General features: G+C 39.6%; 1 protein-coding gene across 1 annotated transcript in view; it reads right to left on the bottom strand.

The window, feature by feature from the left end:
- Positions 1-23,021, bottom strand: part of TOP1 (DNA topoisomerase I) — a 68,720-nt gene that overhangs the window by 29,482 nt on the left and 16,217 nt on the right. The window contains exon 3 of the mRNA XM_085313939.1: positions 7,105-7,207. Within this exon, the coding sequence (XP_085170065.1) occupies positions 7,105-7,207 (103 nt within the window). The remainder of the gene's footprint in view (positions 1-7,104; positions 7,208-23,021) is intronic.

The following is a 23,021-nucleotide window of genomic DNA, read 5'->3' as shown; positions in this document are numbered from 1 at the left end:
AAAAAAAAAACACAGAAGGCTTAGATCCATTTTAGTCACAACAAGTCTGCCTATGTCTATTTTCTGACTCCTTGTTCTTATTTGGTATTTGAACCCTACATGAAATAATATGTTTGATTCAGACAACAGTTTGCATCTCCACAGCTTGGCACATATTGCAATCAATGGAGTTAGCTCGATAAGGTAAAGCTCATGGTGATGTCTGTTACTCAGGAATGTGGATGGGCAGAAAATGAAAAGCCTAGTCAAATTTTCAAAAACACCATACATATTCTAGCTAGCAGGCAAAAGCATTAGTTTCCAACACCTGCCTAGTAGAACCATGGGGAATCCACTAAAAGCAAATGGATGACAACCTACATCTGCAAAATTTCTAAACCTGAAAAAGGCAGAGWGTCCCACTGGCCTAGAGAAGTTCTGACCATTTTTACATGTGTTGAATGCTTACAGGCTCTGCTTCTGGAAGAAAAAAAAATGCTCAAAATTTATGCTTAAGTCCAAATAACATCTCTGTCTGAAATGGAGTAAGTGGCTACTGAAAAGCTGCTATGCAATCTAATCTAAAGCTAAAAATTTATCAGTGCTGGAATCAGAGTCAAGAAGTCTGGATTCCTGATTCAGTCTTCTTTCTTAATCACAAGACCATCCTTCCCCTTTGCTTTGCAGCAAGGAGTAAGATTTCTTACCTAAGCAATATGGGCTCAAATAACCAGGTCTTTTGGCCCTAAGGCTCCTTTTCAAAACAGTACAGTATCTAGTAGTTAGATCTAGTATCCCCAGTCTCTTCTCACAGTATGTAAGAAATCCCTCCCAGAAATCAAGTTTCTGGTGTTATTTGCTACAATGAAAGAGCATAGATTTCTTCCTCACATTCATAGAAAGACTTTGTCAGACGTGCATGTTTTTAGATACTAGACCACAGCTCCAAAGTTACCAACAAATTAACCCAAAATTTTCCGATGTGTGAAAAGATGGCTTGTGCTTGTCATCCTGAGTAGAGATTGAGATTTGCATCTCAGTAAAGCTCATCTGGAAACACACTGGTAATAAAAGCTCAATGAACAATCCTGAGAAAAATAACTTTTTTCCCCCAAAAGCAAAACAGGTTTCCCAGATACTAACTTCAGTCAGCACACTGTATATTTTTGGTCTTTCATTTGGCTAAGATACTTATACAAGCCTCCAGGGGACCACAATTTACCAACAATACTAATCTCAAAAGAGAAGGCAACAGGATGCCATCCTACCCTGGAGAAGAAGTTTCGGCCTTCCATCAGAAAGCTATTTCCAGGCATTCCCCTAAAGCTATTATTAAGACAGACTGGGAACAATCTGAAGATCAGAAATCTTTCTTCCTGGCCTGTTTGGAACTGAAAAAATCCTGCACACTTTCCAATCCCCCTGCCCCCATCCAAAATGCAGAACACCACCAAAACATAAAGTAAGGTAGAACGGCATGCAGCCACRCAATTTATTCAAGAACTCCTGTCTTATATACTCCTCTGCCAACAAACTACACCGAAGTCACTCAAGTAGGACAGTGAAGCCCCCATAAGATGAAGTTCGCGGCAAATTATGCAAGCTGGTCAAACACTGAGTCATTAAAAACAAACAACTCCTCTCTCTCGCACACTCTTCCCAATCARTTTTAGAAATACTCAGCCACATCAGCACAGTAAAGCGTTCCTTTCTACCCAGACCGTTACAGCCAAATCRCGACAACAGCATTCTGAGCTTCACACCTCAGTAAAGGTGTTTATGTTGCACTATCTTTGTAGGACTAAACCAAACCATTACAACCTTTTTGTTAGCTTGCATGCTGTCTTTCATTTAGAGTTTTAGTGCAAACAAGGATATTAAAGGCCTCAGAGAGCTCAGGCTGAAGCATATGGGACAGTAAAYGCAATTGAAGAAACCATTTCCCTTGAAGGCAGAGCTGTCTCCTCCAGCCAGGATGCCTGAAGGACAGGAGGGAGGAGAGGGCAAGGAAGTGAGACCACGCACCTGGCAGCAGCTGCTTAGGCTGTATCACATGGGAAAGTCACAAGTGGAAAATGTTTCCAAAGAATGGCAGATGTGCAGGTCACAGCTTCCTTCTTCAAACTACAACAGCTTTGCGGTAATTTAACACTGCATTCTTCAGGTGCCGTTTAGGCACACTAATAATCCCTTCCCAGGCCTTTTCCATCCCAGCTTCAAAATCACAAGCTGGGAAGGATGCTTTATCTAAAGTGTCTCTTATTTCCCCTCTCTCATTTTCTCCGCTGAAATTAGCCTGTGTCTGGAAATCTGCTACTAGCACAGCACTAGCTGTGCTGCAAGTAAAGCTTTGCTTCCCAACTTGGTAGCTGTTAGATTCTAACTGAAGCGTAAAATAACAGGGAGCTGCAATTTTAGTGAAATCTAAAAACACAAAGGGGACAGAGCAGAGGTTACACAGCCCACGTCTTGTTTGACGTAGTACAACACTAACGGAAAACTGATCATATTCAGAGCAATACATACTAAGGAATATCCGACTGTGCAGGAAGATTTTTCGAAACAGCACGTACTAGCAAAGCACAGATTTTTAGCTGGCTTGCAGTATTTTAATGCTCACTGTTAGTGTTATCATATGGTATTACAGGGCTTGAACATGTGAGCCCCCAATGGTTAAGCTGGGATTTCAGCTATGCAATGAAAAAAACTGAAACTGCTTTTCCCAGAGTAAGGGGAAATCTTTTCACCAGTTTTCACAGACAACAGATCAGGTCTTCGGCAAGCATGATACTATAGCCCAGCTCTTTATCTTGCTTCCAATCAACAGCAGTTGAAAATATTAGAAAGCAGAATAACGTTAGCAGGTCCTTTGAGAGGAGGATCAGCCATAGCATGTACTTTCTATGGATGTGCTGGAGTCAGACATACCACTAAACGAAAAAGCAACAAAATTTACTAGTGGAAGGCACTATCAGACTAGCTAGCTGATCAAGGTCAACCACGCATTGCTAACAGAAGGGGAATTAAAACAAAACACCCACACTGGGGGACAGGACGTGCTAGAATTTTTTTTAAATGCTTTTTCCTCTCTCTGTCAGATATCCCTGCCTCTCGCTGCCCCAAATGCATGCAGTCCTTAACAGTTAGGGATCACATAACGAATTGGTTAGGAGGTATGCAAGAAGTCCTAACTTATCTTCATTCACCGCAAACAAATGCTTTGAATCTGCCTTTTTCCTAGCAAAGCCATAAAACTCAGAAGATGCCAATGAAGATCACGTCTATGAATCTCTTATGTGTGTTCCATGCTTCTGTTCCTATCAAGCTGTTAGCATGAGACATTTTGTAAATGGAGTGAATATGCAATCTGACAGAAGATTTTTTTTTCCCTGCAGCTCAGATGCTTGTCACATTGACAACATGGATCAGTGCTGCAAAAGCAACACAGGAGGAACAAGCATCTTTACTCCCATTCACTGTCACAGCCATTTCTGTGCTCTTCAGTCTACTGGCAGCCCACACTGCGTGGCCCAAGACACCTGGCAGAAGACAGTAATTTCTGCTAACACTTTGAAACCAATCTCAGTTGAAGCCAACAGTATTGGCTTCAGAGGGCCTTCTATTTCACTCTTATGTGGCCGCCTTGTTTGAAATGTTCACCTTCCACAGATCAAAAAATTTATTGCCACATCAAATTTGTTTCATTTTGTTCTTTTAACTACCAGCATTTATATTTAATGGGTGTATATTACATTTTTTTGAGGTCAGGAAGTAAAGGAGTGAGAAAAGGAATAAAAGACAACATTTGGCCATTTTTTTGTGTGATGTGTGATGTGGATTTATTCTTTGGTATGGATTTTACCAAGTAGTCTTTACATTTTCCTTCCTTGAGGGGGATGACAAAGAAAGATCTGAGGCATACAAGTGTCACTCTCTCCTATTTTACTACAGCTGTAAATGGGTGGTTAGAATACAGAAGTGTCATCTTGTGAGTAGGAGAGATAAGAAAGCAAGAAGCAAAATCAAGAAGCTCTACAAAGCAGTCCACACTCTCCTGCCACATGAAATTAAGATTATCTATTTTAGGTATTTCTGAGACTTCTCTTGGCAGTTTAGATCCTTCCTTCAAAGTCTATATAGAGGAAACATTCTCCTGCCTGGGAGTTTTTCTGCCTTCTTGACACAGGTTTTATTTTAAAAGCCTCGTTTAAGTACAGAATAGAAGATGAAGTTGTCAAACGATCGCAGACAGGAATGATCTGCTTCAAATACAGCCAGGCAATGCTATTAACTGTGCACAATGTGCACTGCTATACTGCACTTCTTTGAGTGCGATAAGGAGACGCACACTCTGCATAGTATGTTATGCAGGTACAAACCCAAGTTTCAAAGACAGTGATGGCTTGAGCTTCCCAATAAAGTAAAATTCACCCTCTGACAACTATACAATCCGGAGCACATCTTTTTCAAGAATAAAGAAACTTTTCTGAAGTACAGAATAAAATTTTCTGACGATTTATATGCAATTYCAGTAATTAATGTGAGGTAATTCTTTAAAGGATTCAGTTTCAATTTTAATAACTGGCAACAGACTTGATGCATTCTTTCCCGACCCACTTTTTGTTTTAATCCTTAAAGTTTCATATTAAGCTGAAACTCATATGAAAATACATTTTCAGTCAAAACAGCACTTCTCGTGCTTCTCATCAGAGATTTTTACTTCACCTCCCACCCTCAATCCAYGTTGAAAAGCCTGCCTATCTGCTTCTTAAGACAACTCTTAATTAAATCGAGTCCTTATAGGAATGATTTACGTTTATGAAATTACGTGGATGACTTAAAGGATTTAAGGAAGAAAGGTTTAAGCTTCAACTACGAAGTCAATTATTTTTAAAAGGTTTGTTTTAGAAGTCAAGTGGATTTTACACAGCAAGCAGCTATGTACCCTGTGTGCGACTGAGCATGGATAGGGCTGTGCAGATTCTGGAGTACTCCTGAAGGATTAACCAACCAAAACATTGCCTCCACATGCACATGTAGGTGAATATTACCTTCCCTAGAATATCAGCTTCAAGGCTGGATCTCGTGATTCAGAAGCCTGATTYGCTCATTTTGAAGGCAGCACTTTTGAATGGCAGAAAACACATTAAAGTTTAAGCTGTGCACTCAAACTGGAGAAGTGAAGTCCCACCTCAAATAGACGCCAAAGAGCATGCCAATATCACAATCTTTCGCCGGAACAAACCCTGGACAAAATCCCTGCATGCTCATACACTCAGTCACACCATCCACACATATATTCTGTTATAAGACTCAAAGACGCAGTATATTGTGCCCAGAGGGCAGATGAGCACTAACAGATAAATGAAAATGGCTGGAGGCTTTAGGCACAATGCCCAAATGCGATACCTCTCCTACAGGGATTTTAAGGTAATGCTGTGGGGAGGAAGGAATTTCTTCAAGATTAAGAGCTATTACATATCATCTCCTGGCAAAGCTACACCTCACAAAACAGTTTAGCCATTCTTATCTCCTTTCTATCTGTTATTATTTACGCTATCAGTTCTAAGCAGCTTCAAGTTACAAGTCATTATGAGTTGAGTGAAAAGTATTTCTTCCAGTTGAAAATATCCTGACCACTTCTACTCGCTACACGAACAGGGTCAAATCATTAACAGATTCTAGAATTTAAAGGTGGCTCTTACATTAATCCTTACAAAATGATGTGTTTTACTAAGATTGCAGAAGAATGTTTTTCAAGTGCAGCAATAATGATTTGGAAATGCAAGACTTCAAGCGTTCACACTAAAACTGACCTTCAGATCCGCAAAATGAGAAACTGAAAATCAAGGCAATAGAGACATGAACAAAGAAAAACACACAACAATGTGTCTAAGGCATTTAGTCTTTGCTGTGGAAGCCAGTAAATGTTGCAAGTTATTTGGCCTATAATTTTTTCTCTCAATAGTTTAAAAAAAGAAGAAACATTATGAAACAGTAAGGTTGTGTAACTTCATAAAAGGTCACAGAATACTCAACTGAAGTGTGACCCTGATAACAGAAACCCACTGTCCAGCATAGACTCTCTCACTCAGTMCTTTTTAATAGAAATAACTGTTAACACAAACTTTTTTATTTCCTTTTAGATTGTGTTACAATGGCTGCATGGCAATTATTTAACATCAGCAGCTTGGCCATAGCATAAACACTCTGCCATTCCTGAGAGTCAGAACAATAACTCACCCTCCAGTAACTGAATTATGCAGATTTTACATTCAATGTAAACTGTAGCACTTGCTGATCATGAGTCACAACTAGAAAAAWTCTCCTGAGCTCTGTCACAAATGCAACACACTTATCCTGCGCTATACCATACCAAATCGCTGAGGACAGACTTGCACATCCCAGCTTTTGCATTCAAACCCTAGGTTAGGACATCAACCGGAGCATGGAATTCAATGTCACCTTAAGAACCATTGGTCACCACGGAGGAAGTAAATGCTCATCTTCAGTGTGGATGCTATGTCAGGTGACTGATACGAAACATCTTCCCCAGGTAGTGGCAGTGTAGTATGTCATTCAAACTAGACAAACCGGCATGCAAATTCTTTCAAATTTACTATCTAATCCAGCAGTCCACAATGCTTGGCAAATGTAAAAAGGACTGTCTCGCAAAGCTGTCACCAGGATTCCGGGGGAMCATCTTCCCAGACACCGCTTATCAGAAGGCTTAGCAGTCACATCAGGTCCATCTATGTTGAAACTGTGGAGTTTACTCCAACACTCAAGATAGCTCCACATCTATTTCAAACATAATCAGAACTACACATGAGAGATTACCAACAAAACTGATCAATCTTCATGCAGATGAGGTTAAACACCTTCAATGGCACTAAACTACAATAATCTCTTATACATTAGTATTGGCTCACTTTTGCAACATACGTGGCTTCAGCTACCTGGAGAAATGCATGCAATTACAAAAGTTAGGCTTAAAGCACCTACACTGATATAAAGTGCACTCAAAATGTAGCAATTCTACCCTCATTTATTATCATGGTAATTTTTATAAGGCTGCATGAGCAACAGTGTTTTAGCCTACATGGACTTCAACTTTTTCCTCACCTATTACTGTGCTTGGACTTTTCCCGGTCTTTTTCCTTGTCCTTCTTGTGCTCTTTGTGCCGGTGTTCTCGGTCTTTGTGTTTATCTTTGTGTTTGTGAGAATCTGCAAGCAGAGAGGCAAAAAAAATTAAGAAATAAAGTTGGGAGAAAATTCCAGGCCTCCCTCATGAACTTCTGCATTTTCCCCACCCCATTACAGTACTCTCCATAACTCAAACAAAAAAAAAAAAAAAATCTTTCAGTAGTCCTAAATGGACTCACTGTTCCTGTGGGACAAGTTAACTGATTTTAGCAACAGCTGCTTTTATATGATCTTTAGTCCAATGATCTTTAAACACTCTACAGACCCTGAATAATTGCAATCCCTTTGTTAATTAGTAAGTATTGCTATATCAAGTTCAACCTTATTTTGTAGATGGGAAAATTAGCTTTCCGTATCTTTAAGTATTTAACATCAAGTAGTAGATTATAAGGATACAGTAACAGAGAGTAAAGCTGAAATGTTAGGCCTGCTGGATTTTAAGATTTAGACTACTCTGCTTCCACAGGTGTCTAACCTAGACAAAGAAGTTTTAATTTAAGTTATCTTACACTTACCCACAGAGTGCATGGCATGAGAGGCCCATAGCAAGGAAAATAGGGTGTGGTGGGGAAAGAAAAAGTGGCAAGAGAAAGAAAAATGGATGGACTAGAAATTTCCTCCTCATGGTTCTCTGCTGCAGAGATGCTTATCTCTGCGGTATSAGGTCTACTGAGAAATTACGCATGATAGCTCTCTGATGAGTATGTGCTAGTGGAAAGCCACCTACAGAGGTTTGAATTGTCCAATTAAGTCACATAAGAAATATGGGAGATAGTACTCAAGTGAATCTATAGGAATACAATGATTTTAGTGCTTTTAATTTCTACTTCCAGAGAGTCGTTTTTCCCATTGTCAACACCAAATGCACAACAAACAACAAAGTCCTTTAAAGCACCAAAGGAAACAGAGATCCAGCACAGGAAAAACAACTATATTGTCTGAATTATAACTAAACATATTGAAGGACCGAAATGAGTTTGCAGATGTCCCTTATAGGTTGGTCAGGAAGCAGCTGAGGCTGAATTACCATACTAGGTCCACCTCAAAAGACACAATCATTTATGGGTCAAGGTAAATTCCTCTAATGCTGGGAAGTAAGTCTGCATGCCTGAAGAGTCTCCCATCTTTCTGGGTATGTGCTTCTCAACGCCCTAAAATTAAGTAGCTCTTCAGGAAACCTAAAAAACTATGCTGACTTTGGCAACTGCTTTCAGATAATAGGGCCAGCATTTCCACCAGAGATTCCTGGCTGTAAGGAACTAATGATTAATTAATTGCAAAGAAGTTACGCCTCTAAAACAGCTACTATCCCCACGCTAAGAATAGAAAACCACAACATAAGGTTTGTGTGTCTCTCATAGACAGGAAATGCATTGCAGAGTCAGAATCAGATCTCATCCTCCTGACTCCAAATCTTATGGTGCTTTCACCCCAAGTTCATTTTCTCTTTAACCAACACMGGCTCTTAAGTCCTCAAAACATTCAACTGGTTTTAGTGAAAACATACCGGCAGCCATATGTCCCTAGAATTTGATTTAAACCACTGTTTTCTGTAACATCAGGTATTGTTTTGAGACACTTGCAACAGGACGTAGTAAAGCAACATATGAAAGTTGACATTCAATTTGCCTTCTGAATCTTTCCTTGATCCTCCCAAACTTCCTAGTGCTTTCACATATACAGCAGATATATTTAAAGAGCAAGACTGAGTTTCTAGATTTTGATATACTGGCAAGTGGCAGGATATGTGGGACATTTGGTACTGCAGCTTAAACCACCTAAGAATTGTCAAGTACCTAAACAGCAAAATCTTTCACAGCATGCTGGAGCTTTGCAGCAATCTCCTAGCAAACTGCGTGGGGACAGGACACCTACACTCTCTGAACTGCCAAGAAGCAATTTCTTGGTGSCCTTCTCCTTCCCACTAGGACAACACACATTTCACGGGCAGAAATGTTTTGGCAGCTTATGTCACTTACGATTCTTCAGTTCAGCCTGGAAGCTCAGACCACTTGGAAACTGCCTGGGTTTTAGTTCAGACAGTTTGCTCACTGATTCCTGAAGCACTGACTGATGAGAACAACCACCTATTTACACTTGATGAATAGGTGAATCACTAGAAAAACCATCATGCTATACATAGAGCAGTGTACACTCATTTTATAACATATTCRGTTTATAAGGAGGCACATACCAGCATGGAATCAATTTTTTTTCTATCAACCAATTGATGGAAAATGTGTGCAGCTGTGCTCAATGCTATTCTCTTTAGAGCTTAGAACAGTAAGATTATTTTCTGCAAAACACTGCAAAAAGGAAGTCTTTCACCTTCATTCCAGATTCTTTTCCAACCAACTCATGTGCTTTCCTGCTGAAACACACATTTGCTCTTTAGAAGTAGTTCCAGGGCTATACCCTGGGATCACTGGAGTCAGTCTTAGACATCTCCTCCAATCTCTGTACTTTGGTATTTTCAGGCAATGAGAGCCTGGTAGAACTGTAAGAAGGTGCCTGACCAGTGAAACTAGTTCTGTGTAGTGACATTTGCCTTCCCTTCGCTTTGCTACATACTAAAGGATTTATAGCAAGAAGGCCTTTCACAGAGTATTTTGGTTAAAAGGCAGGCAGAAGCAGCTGGAGGTTGTTCAACTATTTTTTTAAAGCAGATGGAGAAAGTGGCAGGAGAGCTTTACCCACAGCACAGTTAAGACCAGAAAGGTACTTGCCTCTGAACATATTGGGAAACATTTGCAAATTCGGTATTTCCATGCAGGTGGGTACACTACCTCTCAGACTTACCTCCCAGGAATTCAGTTACTCTAGAATATTTGCCTAGTATTCAGAATCAGTGGTGTTCCTTTCCGACACAATGTCGTGAGGTAGGTTAAGAAAGAGGACTTCAAAGGGGTTTATTAAACAGTCTTCAGCTAACATGTACATGCCATCACAAGGCATTAGAGCTCTTGGTGTCCTTTATTTTTTTTTCTTCTTCTTTTTGAGGGAGGAAGTGAAAGTAGTACCACAAACTAAATAGTTAAAAAGGAGGACACAGGATTTTTTTTTTCTTTTGGCCTTATCACAGGACAATGCTTTTCTGCCAGATTGACTTTATCTAAGAGCCATCTCCATCACCATCTCCAACTCAAGCAGAAAGGTAACAATAACCGAGTTGGGAAGGAAAAGTTTGTTTTTTTTTTTCCTCCTGAATTGAGATGAAAACTTTTTTTTTTTGGGGGGGGGGGGAGTATTATGGGCCACCTCCCAGTGAATCTCATTGACTCAAAAGCAATCAAGGGAAGTGTTCATGACTCTGTACCTTCTTTAATCTATTTAGTGCATTTATTTCTATTTCAGTTTCCAGTAACACTCTCCCAGCTTACAATTGATTAACAGTTTAGTAGAACTGTGCAGCCTCACACGAGCTCCAGAAGAGTCACATGCAGCATCACACAGATTTGTTTTCCTTTTATGCCTTCACTTAAGTCTGCTCTCTAATGCTAAACAAGAAGATAAATACTACTACTTCACCAGAAGTATTTATTGGTAGAGTCCATTCTCTACTGTTAGCAAAGCTGAGACCCAAAAAACTAGTACGATATTTAACGGATTTCAGAAATCAAAGAGTCTCTCCCTAGCATCAAGGTTAAACTAGRGACAGGGGTTACGCTCACTGGGCAAGGATCCATTACCCCGAAGGCTCTCCCTTTAGTATCTGCTAACCCAAACACAGCTTTTGGCACCTCTTCTGTTCTAGAAAACTTGACAGTCCTGGCACTCGATCTCTGCCTGTTAATGCTGAGCCTGGTACGCCTCCAAAAGATTACTGCAGTCCCCATACGATTCCTGCTATTGCCTCCGTACCTCCAACAACCACGAGCAGCTCTGAGTTCTTGTCTGTTGATTCATGCTTTTACCTCCGCTTAATTAAAAGGACGCCTGATTTAAGAATGGGAAGTCCTAAGCACTTTTGGTCTGTGGCCCTGCTTTGCCCCCACTGCTTAAGGCTCAGGGGAAAGGCTGAGTCATAACCCTATTTGCAATATGTGCATGCATGTATTACTGGAACAGTGAAATTTTACTTATTATCCAGGAACAGAGCTGTAAAAGGTTGGGCATGGTTTTGACTACAGCATGACAAGAACAGAGATGAAGACAAGACAAGCCTCCTCCAGCAGGCGGTCTGTAGCCGGAGATACCAGAGCACCAACTGACAGAAAAGGCAAACAGTCCCCTCAGATAATCAGGCACCTGGCTACCAGAACGAATGGCCTGGTTACAAAAGCAAGTTCTGGGAGACTGTACTGTTTTAATCCATATTAGATGAACTCATTTACCTTTGAAACCCTCTGAACACTCTCTCCTCCATCTCCAAGAAACAGGGTACGTATGGACTACAACCAAGGGAAACAGGGCCACTGCTTAAGTTAATATTTCAGTTTTTCATGCCAGCTTTTCTAGTTCAACCCTAAAACTGCACACGGAGGCATGAATTCTTATATATCCAGTCAGTGGAGCTATTAGTCTTATCTGGGCAAATCCTGCTGGCACACGACACAGAATCATACAGACTCCATTTTACTCCATTCACACTTCTCACTTCTTTTTAATCCCACTTCCATTTTACMCCGTTTTCTTTAAATAAATTTAGAAGTCTTTTTAAGTACTAAGAAAAGAATATGAGCAACAACATGACCCTTCTCACTTCTCCTAAATTAAGTGAGAGAGCCAGCAAATTAACATTTGGCAACTGCAATTTCTAGTCAACGGTAGCTTTTTCAGCTATACCTATTAGCCTTCCATATTCACTGTCCTGTGCTCACCTCTTTAAGTTTTCGTGGGCACAATTTGAATATCTCATTAACCTGCTTGCAGAAAGGTTTCTGTTAATAGTCTTTGTTCTTTCGAAATGTTTCAGCAAGTTCTGGAAATAACAACGTCAAAGATTTTCCCTCTGGTTCCAGCAGCACCCCCAAATGTTGCAGTGTGATTAGACAGCCTAGAAATACCACAACGTGCAGTTATTTTAACTGTTTTTCACTTGCAGTTTTGCACAGTGATGTCAGAAACTTGGCGAATTAGCTTACATTCACATCCTCCAGAGCAGGTGTTTGACTGATTAGAAACTAATCCCAAATTCAAAGTTAGTCGTCATCTTCTGCTAACTTTTCTGCTAAACATACTTTAAAACAGTTAATTTTACATATAAGCCTCTCCCCTCTGTACATCTTTTCTTTAGATTATGGTAAACTGCCCCTCTTTCTAAATGACAAAATTATGTCAAATAAAGGAGAGATTAATTTTATTTGATTAGATTTGTTCGGTTTGGAGTACTTCAAAAAAAGTCACATGCATATTTTCTGAGATCATTAAATCGTATATTTCTCATTACTGGTGGGGGGGGAACACACCTGATTGAATTCTGACTATTCAGAGTTACAAAGAAGCCTTAGATAGAAATGTTACAGGGCTCAATTATATTAAATCAGTTTTGTAAAGTGTGATGCACTGTGTTAACTTCATACTGACAAAAAAAAAAAAAAAGAATTAAACAGGAGTCAGTACTCAAGTAACTCGTTGGTATCAGTTATCAAATCCACTCAAATGACACCCTCTAGGAATGGCTAGAAAAGAGCTTCTCAGACTAAAAACAGCTCAGATGATGAAGAAAGAGGAGAGAAGTTTCCATCTCTCAGAAAGAAGTTAAAAAGAACAGCATCAGAGAGAAGCCCCAAGGAAAAGGGGATGGATCCAGAAAAGCAGTCCTCTAAGTAAGTGCTCCCCAAAAGATAGCCAGGAGCTTGAGCATTAGATTAGATATTTAACACGACATATTTTAAAATAAATAATTTTAAACAAGTTAGAGTACTACAAGGTCTTAGAAAGAGTAAGGAAAGGCTTGTGCCAAGTTAAACGAAAAATGAACTGATAAAAAGACAGAGGAGAGGGCAACCCCATGACACCAAGGACTCACCAGGTAGAACACCCTGGACAAATATCAGCCAGGCCCCCTGGCAGGGCAGGGATGCTGTGATCCAGCTGCAAAGCCCGGTCAGGAGACACACACCCAGCTGGCAACTGGGGCAGCCGTGGGGGAAAGGAGGTTTTGGTGTGTTTGAAACTGTTCCGGAGAAGGATTACAAAATATTTGAGTGAACAAGATCAAAAAGTTGTCCAAGTGAGATCAAAAGTAAGTTAGAAATGAATTAGAAATGAAGAATTTTGCCCTAATTTGATCTTATGAAAACCTGGCCAGGGGTCTGGGCCAGGGTAGGGAGAAAGGGAAGGAGATACTAAGTGGAAGTGGTGTGAACAGAATGGCATTCAGTTTGGAAGCAGCTTGTGGCTTCCCTAACAGGTTGTCATGTGGACACTAGCACTTCAGGCCTTCCCAAAAGCCTTCTGCATCCACAAGATCAGCCATATTTTCATTAAACAAAGATGTTTAATAAAAACCTGGAAAGAGGTGTAAGTGCTTATTTCACTTTATTTATAAAAGAGAAGCTGCCATTCCTTTCTGCAAAAGGAAAGGCACAATAAAAACTCAGACCCTCATACAGAAGGCATATTTTGCTGTCAAGAGTGCTCTGGGCTGGAAAGGCACACTAGGATTTTATTACCCTTTACGCTAGCAGCAACACCTTACCACAAGCTATTAGAAAACTAAAGTAACTTCTTCTGGCCATAGACCAAAGCTCCATAAATGGATGGTTTATTGCTACTGCAGGGAACAGGTTATTCCCCTGTACCCATCTCCTTATCCACTATATGTAAAACAAATACCCAGTGTGAAAAAGAGAAGTTTTAAGCATCAACTAAAAGCTTTGCTACATTCAGGTCCAGAAGTGCAATTTAGTTTTACTATCTTGAGCCTTGGGGCTGAAATTTGTGCACAAATCTTAAGGACACAGACAGTGGGAAAAATTTATCACATTAACGGCTAGGAAAAATATTTTAACTGCTTGTTACTCCTCTAACACCCTTCCTGCTTTAGCTGAGGACCTGAAACTTCTGTCTCAGGTTAAGTTCAACACCCTGATATTTCTTACAAGTGAAGCATACAAGCTTTCAAGACATGAAGATTATCGGTCTTTATGAACATGAGGCTCTTTCTATTACCAGAACATTCACCCAGCTTGAACTGAAGGCACAAGCATGAAATCCTTTACAATCAGGATAGAAGACATTAGATATATAAATATATAAACTAGTGGGATGACTGCATGCATGTGTCACTTAAGCCGCCCTCTGGAAAGGAGAGGGAAGTTTGGCTATTTTGAACAGCATCTTAGAGAAGATTTCTTTAGTTCCACTGCTAACTTATGCAGCTGAACGGGAGATAATCTGAGAACACCTGACAGCTGGTCAAATTCAAATTCAAAATCTTCTCATTTCGTATCACTCGAGAAATGGTGAGTCCCTTCTAAACTGAAATACCATACCACCCGAGTGCTAGTCCATTTACTGTACAACCACAGCATTTATAATCACTATCTGAGCTGATTATTTCCTCATCTGATGTGATGCAAAAAATAAGTGAAACAAAAAGATTGTGTGATCTAAATGAAACATTTAAAAATGTTGTTGTTCTTCCCTTCCCTCACAGGCACTTCTCAAAAGTTACCTTCTTAAAACTGCACATGATCTAGAAAAGACTTGATTTTAAGCCTCCAACTGGCAAAGTTTGTTACAATTTATTTTGCCAATTTAGAGTAATTTAGTACTTCAGAATCCTAAAACAGAGCTTTAATTCCTTAAATATTCAGTATAAAGAGGCTATTATGAGAATTATCAAGGTTCAGTTCCTGAAAGGATACCTAGAAGGGCCACGAACATCCAAACGTATGAATGCAGTTCAAGTATCTAAAATACTTGAAATTCTGCCACAGATAATTTTGCCTCAGGCATCCAATCAAAATGATTTACTGTTGAACTGAATTTTATAATACATAGCTTATGTCAGCAAGAAGAAAGATCATAACATCGAGCAGTTATCTGCGACCTTTATTATGAAAGGTGACTCAGTTACCAGATTAGCTAGATTGGTAACTGCAATCCCATGTGTAAAAGGGTTGTTTTTTGTAGAAGTTCTTGTCATCTTATAAACTGTACATTTGAGAAAGTAACTACTGCGTGGAGGTGCAAAAATGCAGTTGCACACTCCATACAGCTCAGAAGACCAACTATGTGGAGAAAGTGGAACAGTCTGGAGCACAGGGGATTAAGATCCTCATCATTAGATCAATTTTGACTGAAGTCATCTGAATTTACATGTTTTAATATAACAAATTTAAAGATGTGTACAATAATCCCATCCAAACAATTTGGAATTGGTTTAAATTTTTATAAGATACTTGCATCCCTGTTGTAGGAACTAATAGTATGATCATGGTATTCTACTAATCAATTGCAGTGCATCTGGACTTTGTTTAAATATTACCATCGCTGAAGCTCAGAAAAGGAGGAAAAACTACTGGACAGAAAACAATTGCATCTAAGTATCAGAGGTAACACCTTTCACAGTAACACAGGGTGGACTGAAAGAAAACAGAAGGTGGAGGTGCAAAAGAAAGTAGAAAATACTTTTATGCAAACAGAAATGTCAAAAATGGAAACATACACCCAGAAGGCATTGTTGAGAAAGAAGAGAGGGTGGTATCCTGGATGATACTCTGGAGCACAAAACCATAATCTAAAATAAACTTCCCTTGTGAAACTGGATGAGTCACTTTTTGGCCCAGTAGACCTCTTCATGCAACTACAGACTACGCGTAAGACCTATTTATCTGGAAAGGCATTGCAAGTCTGTTTACCGTGCCATTCTATTTTTTCAATAACTGACTGCAAAATATTCAGAATCCTGAAATGAAAATTATGAAAGTAACAAGATTATGATTTGGATCACCATCTGCCATTACCTAAATCAGAATAATCTGGACAGGAAGAGAGAATCCACAATGTCATCTACTCTAAGAGAAGCGCAGAGTTTGGGGAAACAATGCTTCCTAAGCAAGAGATTCAATAAAAGAAATGGGACTCGAGCTTTCAGAGGGTCTCAAGAAAGAAAACTACAATTACACTGAAACAAGTCTGCAGGGCTTTCACTTGCTCATTTAGAGTGTCATGCATAATGAGGTTACCTTTTAAAAGCCACCTGACATACAACCCTTTGCCAGTGTTCAAAGGCATCTCTGACAAAACCCTGCTACAGATCCTTTTTGGTCTGCAATATATATATTTTTTAATACGCCTGTACCTGTACTACAGGCTGAAACAGCCTGGTCTCAGTTACACAGATAACTATATCCAAATCCCATGACATCCCTGATGTCAAATGCAAACAAAGTCACAGTGCAATTACAAAATTATTTTACCTCAGGTGCATCACTGGGTCAGGTGCAACAGTTCAGGGAGGCTAATGGTTTCTTAATAGTGCTTAAGAAAAATCTATTGCTTCCTTCCATAAACCAGAATAAGACCCAAGTTTTATACTTTGCAGCAAAACAATGCAATTAATTCTGACTAAGCGCAAGGAGAATACCCAAAGCAGGTTTTGGTTTTGAAGCTTCAGATCCTGTCATTCATTCTCCAATTATAGAGTGGAGCAGGAATTATAGAGAAAAAGGAAGAGGAAAAAAAGAACAAAAGCTTCATGAAAAAGGAGTGTGGAAAAGGACAGCAGAATAATCAGTGTTTTATCTTTCTTAAAGAAGCAACTTTAACAATAAAGCAAGACTCCTTTAGAATGCATTCTTCCCTTTTCAAGAGTCCAAGTAAAGAAATGTATCATCATAGACTAGGTCTCAGTTAACCTATTTTCCAGGCTACACTTACTCAGGATGCAAGAATCTTTTGACTTTACTTTTCATTCGATGAAGGTGGCTGAAGAGCAAACAACCAGGCTAAGCCAGAACAGTGGGACCAAATGACACAACATAGCATCCAATTCTTCCCTCCTAAAGCCTGAAAACAAGAGTGTCTTCCACAGAAAAAGTGAAGTTAATGACCTTACAACCCCTCTCCACATTTCAATTACTTGAAGCAAAAGATGCTCACAGGGACAGATATTAAGGCTTTTTCCTTAAAAGGACTGTGCTAGGAAACTTGGCTTCAGTAACCAGACAGACCCCCTTCGTTGCTGCATTCTTTGTTAATCTTGTAATCCCAAAGCCCCGTATTCTTTACTGCAGAACAACAGAGGGGAAGGAAAAAACCTGTGGAATGACTTGGAGAGGAATCTAAATAGAGGCCAGCCCTCCTCTGACATTTAGAATAGTTCCTGTGAGTTTCCTGACAAGTTCCACTTTCTCTTCAGCAGAGTTCTGTTATGCAAGCAAGGATCTACCACAGCATTTTAAAATACAAAGTTTACAAAACAAGATTAACGCACCTTCTGCTCCACCGATACCCCAGGGCAACTTCAATCTAAGGAAGAAAGGTAAACAATGTGACAGAACTGCTAACAGTGAGAGAGAGCACGGTGGGCACGAGACCAGCTCTGCAAGCCAAGCTCTACACTCATTTATCCTTTCCAAACTTTAGGGCTTATCATGGACTGATTTAGGAGGCCATGAGGAAAAAAAACAGTAACAAAACAAGCAAACAAACAAAAGAAAAACAACAAACAAACAAATCCAAAACCACCATAGACTGATGGTCCCCATCTTGCATGACTGAAGCCTCCAGGACATAAATGGCTGAAGTTAACCTGAAGCAAATGCCATTGCTGGCATTTATCACCCTAAATCAATCTACAGAAATTAGGCAGATAAGCAAGACATGCTGTGAGAGCCTGTTCTGAAATGGAAGGACTGATATTATTCAGTGCACTTGTTTTGAGCCCTTGTTCAAATTTCTTTCAGCCACACTGGACTAGTCAATTATTTTCTATGCACATCATTTTTTTTCTTCCATTAGAGAGGTACCAAATATTCTCAATATGGGTAAATTAATGCTTAATTAATTGAGATAGCTAGGTGGTGTAAAGGGATGCTGACATACGGAAAGCCCCTACATTGCAAGCATTTTAGCAAAGTATATAGCAAAACAATTGAGAGAGAAGACAGCAGCAGCAACTGCAATGAGCAGTAAGCACATTTTACTTGGTTTCTTTTAAAAGATGGGCTTATTCAGATATGCCTATTCCACAGCTTATCTTTGTCATTGCTTAGCAAATACATAAAATCACTGTTGCACTAGAAGACTTTACATAAGGGATAAGACTGGGGAAGCCTTATAAAGCATGAAAATACATGCTTGATCAGTACAGAAAGGCTAAATTAATAGCTGCTTCTTACGCATGCCAAAGGGCTTCCAACTGAGAGGCAACAATGAAATTTCCACCCAGTATTTGCATTCAAAAATGAAAAAAATCCAATGTGAACAGAAACATGTGTTTCCAGGGATTCCCAAGATGTAAAACATTCTTCTGTAATTGCATACATAAGAGCCAGCAAATGAAACCCATTAGTATATTCTCATTAACCAAGCAGAATAAAACAGAACAGCAAGTTAAAACTTTATGGAAAGTGGCAGCATTAGTGTATAACTTAAAATGCTGTTGGCATCAAAGAGAGTTAAGTCATGAGTAGTCTCTTAAGAAAACAAGATAGGAACGATCCTGTTCTTGTCCCTACTGACATTTATTCTTTTAAGGCTACATTAAACTATGAGTAGAACTATTTTTCATAGCCTCCTTCATTCCAAATTTGAATATCTTGCATACTAACACACTTTCCTCCCTTCCCTTACTGGGCTAGAAATAGTTTCAGCACATTTTTCCCTGTTCGGTTATGACTATGCACCCTCATGCATTCACAAAGTTACGCACTGCATGCATGCGCATCCTCAGGCAGCAAAACTGAAGATACAGATTTGTCTGATAGTTTCACAAGCCATTGCCCACCACAGACAGCTCTGCACAACAGAAGCCCAGGATCAGGCCAAGAACACTGTCTAGGGATAGCCCACTCAAGGAGTAGTATGAGACTTGGGACTCTTCTGGGATACTCTAGAAATAAAGCTGTATTGAAATCATGTGGAAGTTTAAATGGTGTATGCCTGCTTCCCTTCTCGCTGTTGTCATCTCCACCACTGTCTTGCTTTCAGTAAGCATTAAATTCCTTCTTCTCCCACTACAAACCAGCCCAGCATTACTTTTCAGGGTCAGTGAAAAGGTCCGAATAGATAGAAAAGTGGAAAGTTAGATAATTGTAGCAGCCAGTGGTCCATTACAAAGCCAGCTCTGCCTGCACCTGAATATTGCAACCAGATACAAAATGCAAAACGTAAAAGCAATGAATAGCATCAAGCTTGAGCTTCATCATCTCTTTTGTTTCAAAAGCCCTGCACTCATTACAAACAAATCTGTATTCCAAAGTTGCTAACAGACATATAATACAGGATAAACAGGGAGAAAGACTGGACCAGTCCAGCATTCAAGAGCATCGGAGTAGTGGAAAACTATGAAAGAAGGTAAAATTTAAGAGGATTCAGATAGATAATGCAGAGAGACCTATCTTATTTTTAGAGTTAAGAAGCAACAAACCTTCAGCACAAATCCAAGGTTTAGCACAGAATCTGCTGCACAGCACTTTGTCTGACACATTTGCCTCTCAATAAAAGACGAAGGGAGACATTAATTATGCACTGGACGTGAAGACAACAGGAACTRCCCAGGGTCACGCAAGGCACTCAGGAGCAAGAATCAGAGGCACTCTTGCCTCCGCTCGCCTTCTGCCCCGGTTCTCCTGAAGGGCTCCACAGCACAGCAATTGCAACACTTACAGTCCTGTTTAGACTTCGGAGCAATCAGCCAACTGCATATGATAACATATCGCTTACTTCAACATAATCCAAAGCAAAATTGCTCAATTAACTCTTATTTTTCTGGTTCATAGAAGCCTTTTTCCTTCACAGATCTTGCTGAAGAATTTGAGCTGTGGAAGTTTTGGGGCAACAGATTGCTTTTCAACTCTCTCCTTCTCATGAAGGATGTGCAAGTGCATGTGGCCCAAAACACTTTTTCTCAGCTGCTGAGTGCAGTTATATCAGAGGCTTTCTTTTCCATTTCTCCTCTCTATGTCAGCTGTTCCACAGCCTCCTGGAGAAACAGGCACAGCTTCTCTTGAGACAAATTTCTGTGGCTCCTTCACATCTCAGCAAATCCCAGCTTAGAGGTGCAATGACTGCTCTCTCCTGTCTGCAGCATGTCACAAGCAGGTGGGCTGAATCAATTGCTGGAGGGTTTTGACAAAGGAGTGCTCGGGGAACAGCTCAGAGTTACTTCAGGAGACTAGGTCAAGAGCAAAGAAAATCCTTTGGTGCAATCTGTGACACATTCGCACTGCAGAGAACTTCGTGTACTGTACTCCCAGCGTAGCCTGAGTCACTGCCCCTAACAGAAGGTTCTGCTTCTGACTGCTCTTTATACCGTCATTAGAAAGGTGTGAACAACACAATTTGTGATACAAATTCAACAGTTGCTTATTGCACGCAGTAAAACTTCCATGACAGGTGAACCAGGAAAAGTACTGAGAAACAACCATAATTCCTAGCCCTGAAAGAACATGATGGAAACTTCTGTTGTATTAGAAAATAAGCAGGTTGATAGGATTTTGGGGCATAAGAAAAGTTTCAGTTCTAAAAAGTGCATTAGCCAGCAGAACGGCCGTACTGTCAGGAATATTACACTGCAGTGGTGTCAWTGAGAAAAATATTTTCACTTGCCAGCTGTGCACTAAGTTCTTGTAAATCACTATCACTTTTGGATTCACTAAGAAGTTGGTAAAGATTCCCCGAAATAAATCCTAACACTGTCCCACTGCAAGTGAGATTTCTGAACAGTAGCTCATACAGAGTCTATACTCAAACCAACAGCACAAAAGGACAGGCCTGGCAGGAAAAAAAAAAAAAAAAAAAAAAAAAAAAAAAAAAAAAAAAAAAAAACGACGGAAAAAAAAAAAAAAAAAAAAAAAAAAAAAAAAAAAAAACCACGCAATCACATTGAAATGCTTTTCCAACTGCAGCCAATGACTAAGACTCCTGTCAACAGTTAGGATCTCACATGCAGTTTATGCAGACGGGAGTAGTATGAGCTGTGTTTAGTGTCCTCAGAGGAGCCACTCTAATGGCATTCGTTCAAAAACTTTTATTAACTATCCCTTCATAACATACAACAGCTTTGGACAGTGCTCACCTCCTGCTTGCTGCACTCAGAGAAGACCTGAGGTGACAGCATGCTTGGGAATAACGCATGGTCTCCATAGTCCTCATTATTACGGCACAAATTCAGTCAACAAGGCAGGACAGATTTGGTACAGTCTTGAAATAACCTCTGCCAAACTGTACCACTGGTTCAAGTCCTCAAGTCAAACACTGCTGCTGCTTGTTTAGGATTATGCGTGCTAAGCTACACTGATGGGGGAAGAGCGGTCAAAGTTTTAGACAAAGTTTATTTTAGAAGACCAGACAGCTGTGTTATTTTATCATACAATTTGGTTCTTCACTGTAGAAGCAGCTCTTACTGACTCCAATTTCCCTATATACAAACTTTTTCATTCAAGATCTTTTTTTCATCTACAATTATTTATTTCAAGTATGCAGGTACACCAGACGGATACAGACTGATTTCACCTTCTTTCACATGGCTGACCACTCACCCACAGTGGGCTAATTTTAGCAGTTGTTTGCAAATGTCTTATCACCAGAGAGCTTTGCCCCAATCTACTCTCAAGGTGAGGGAAGAAATGCAATTCTCACCTTCTTAAGGAGACAATGTTGCATATAATATACAGGAATAACTTTTTTCCAGGCAAAACATGCCAGAAAGTAACCAGAAGGTAGATGTTTTAGGGCAATTGAAACTTCTGCACTTCCTAGACTACTCATGATGCTTCTGGAAGGAAGAAAAGGAGAATGTAAGAAGTTTCTATCTCCTTTGCAGGGGCATAGGTCTTGTTAGCTTTAACAGTATACTTTAAAATGCATGATGCTACAATTACAATACTTAAATGGCTAATAGGTACAGCTTCTAGATAAGGTGCATCAATTCTACTAAAAGTCTTCAATTTAAAACAGCAGGCAGGAAATGTTACTTTAAGTCACTGATTTTAATCTTGTTATGCATCTGTAATCTGTTTATTTTGTTAAATCCAGGTCAAGTCTACTAGCTGGCAACTATTAAATCACACTGAATACACATAATTGAATGCAAAATGCAACCTGTTTGCTGTTATGCAGGCTAGTGTGCTGTGTTTACCTGAATATGCATAATAGAATTCTAACTTCTTAAATTAAGAAAATCTCCATCCAATACACTACCTTTAAAAAAAATTCAAAATCCTAATAATTTACATCTCTGAATGGAAACCAGAATCCTATTAAATACACAAGCCAAAGTTGTCAGATTCCCTCCAGATCCAAAACTCTTATTTCCCTCTGTTGAGACTTATGAAGGGGAGAAACAAATTTTCCTAATTTGTTTCACATCTAAAGCCTATAAGAAAAGGAAGTATCCTTGGAAAGGAAACTGAATCAATTGCTTCTGTTTACCTTCCCTCTTACCACTTTTAAGGGCAGCAGATCCTATCCTTTCTTTATCTATGCAGAAATAACTAAGTGCGAAAATTAGCTATTCCTCCCCTCTCCAGCTTTCAGTTGGCTTCTCTATCATACACCCTAGACAAGCTACTTAAACTGAAGAGAATATACTGCAGGTGCAAAGAGTCATCAAAAGCTGGGTTATTATTGCATTTCAAACTCCAAACGCTTAACTAATGATTTCTATCATATTACAAATTTTACTTTATGACTATGGCAACACAACCACACTTTTTAT

This window comes from Rhea americana, unplaced genomic scaffold, assembly GCF_003343005.1.
Source record: "Rhea americana isolate MKP2758 unplaced genomic scaffold, rheAme1 scaffold_4, whole genome shotgun sequence".
Classification (NCBI taxonomy): Eukaryota; Metazoa; Chordata; class Aves; order Rheiformes; family Rheidae; genus Rhea; species Rhea americana.
The sequence above is the reverse complement of the archived record's forward strand: the minus strand, read 5'-3'. Positions and strand labels throughout refer to the sequence as shown.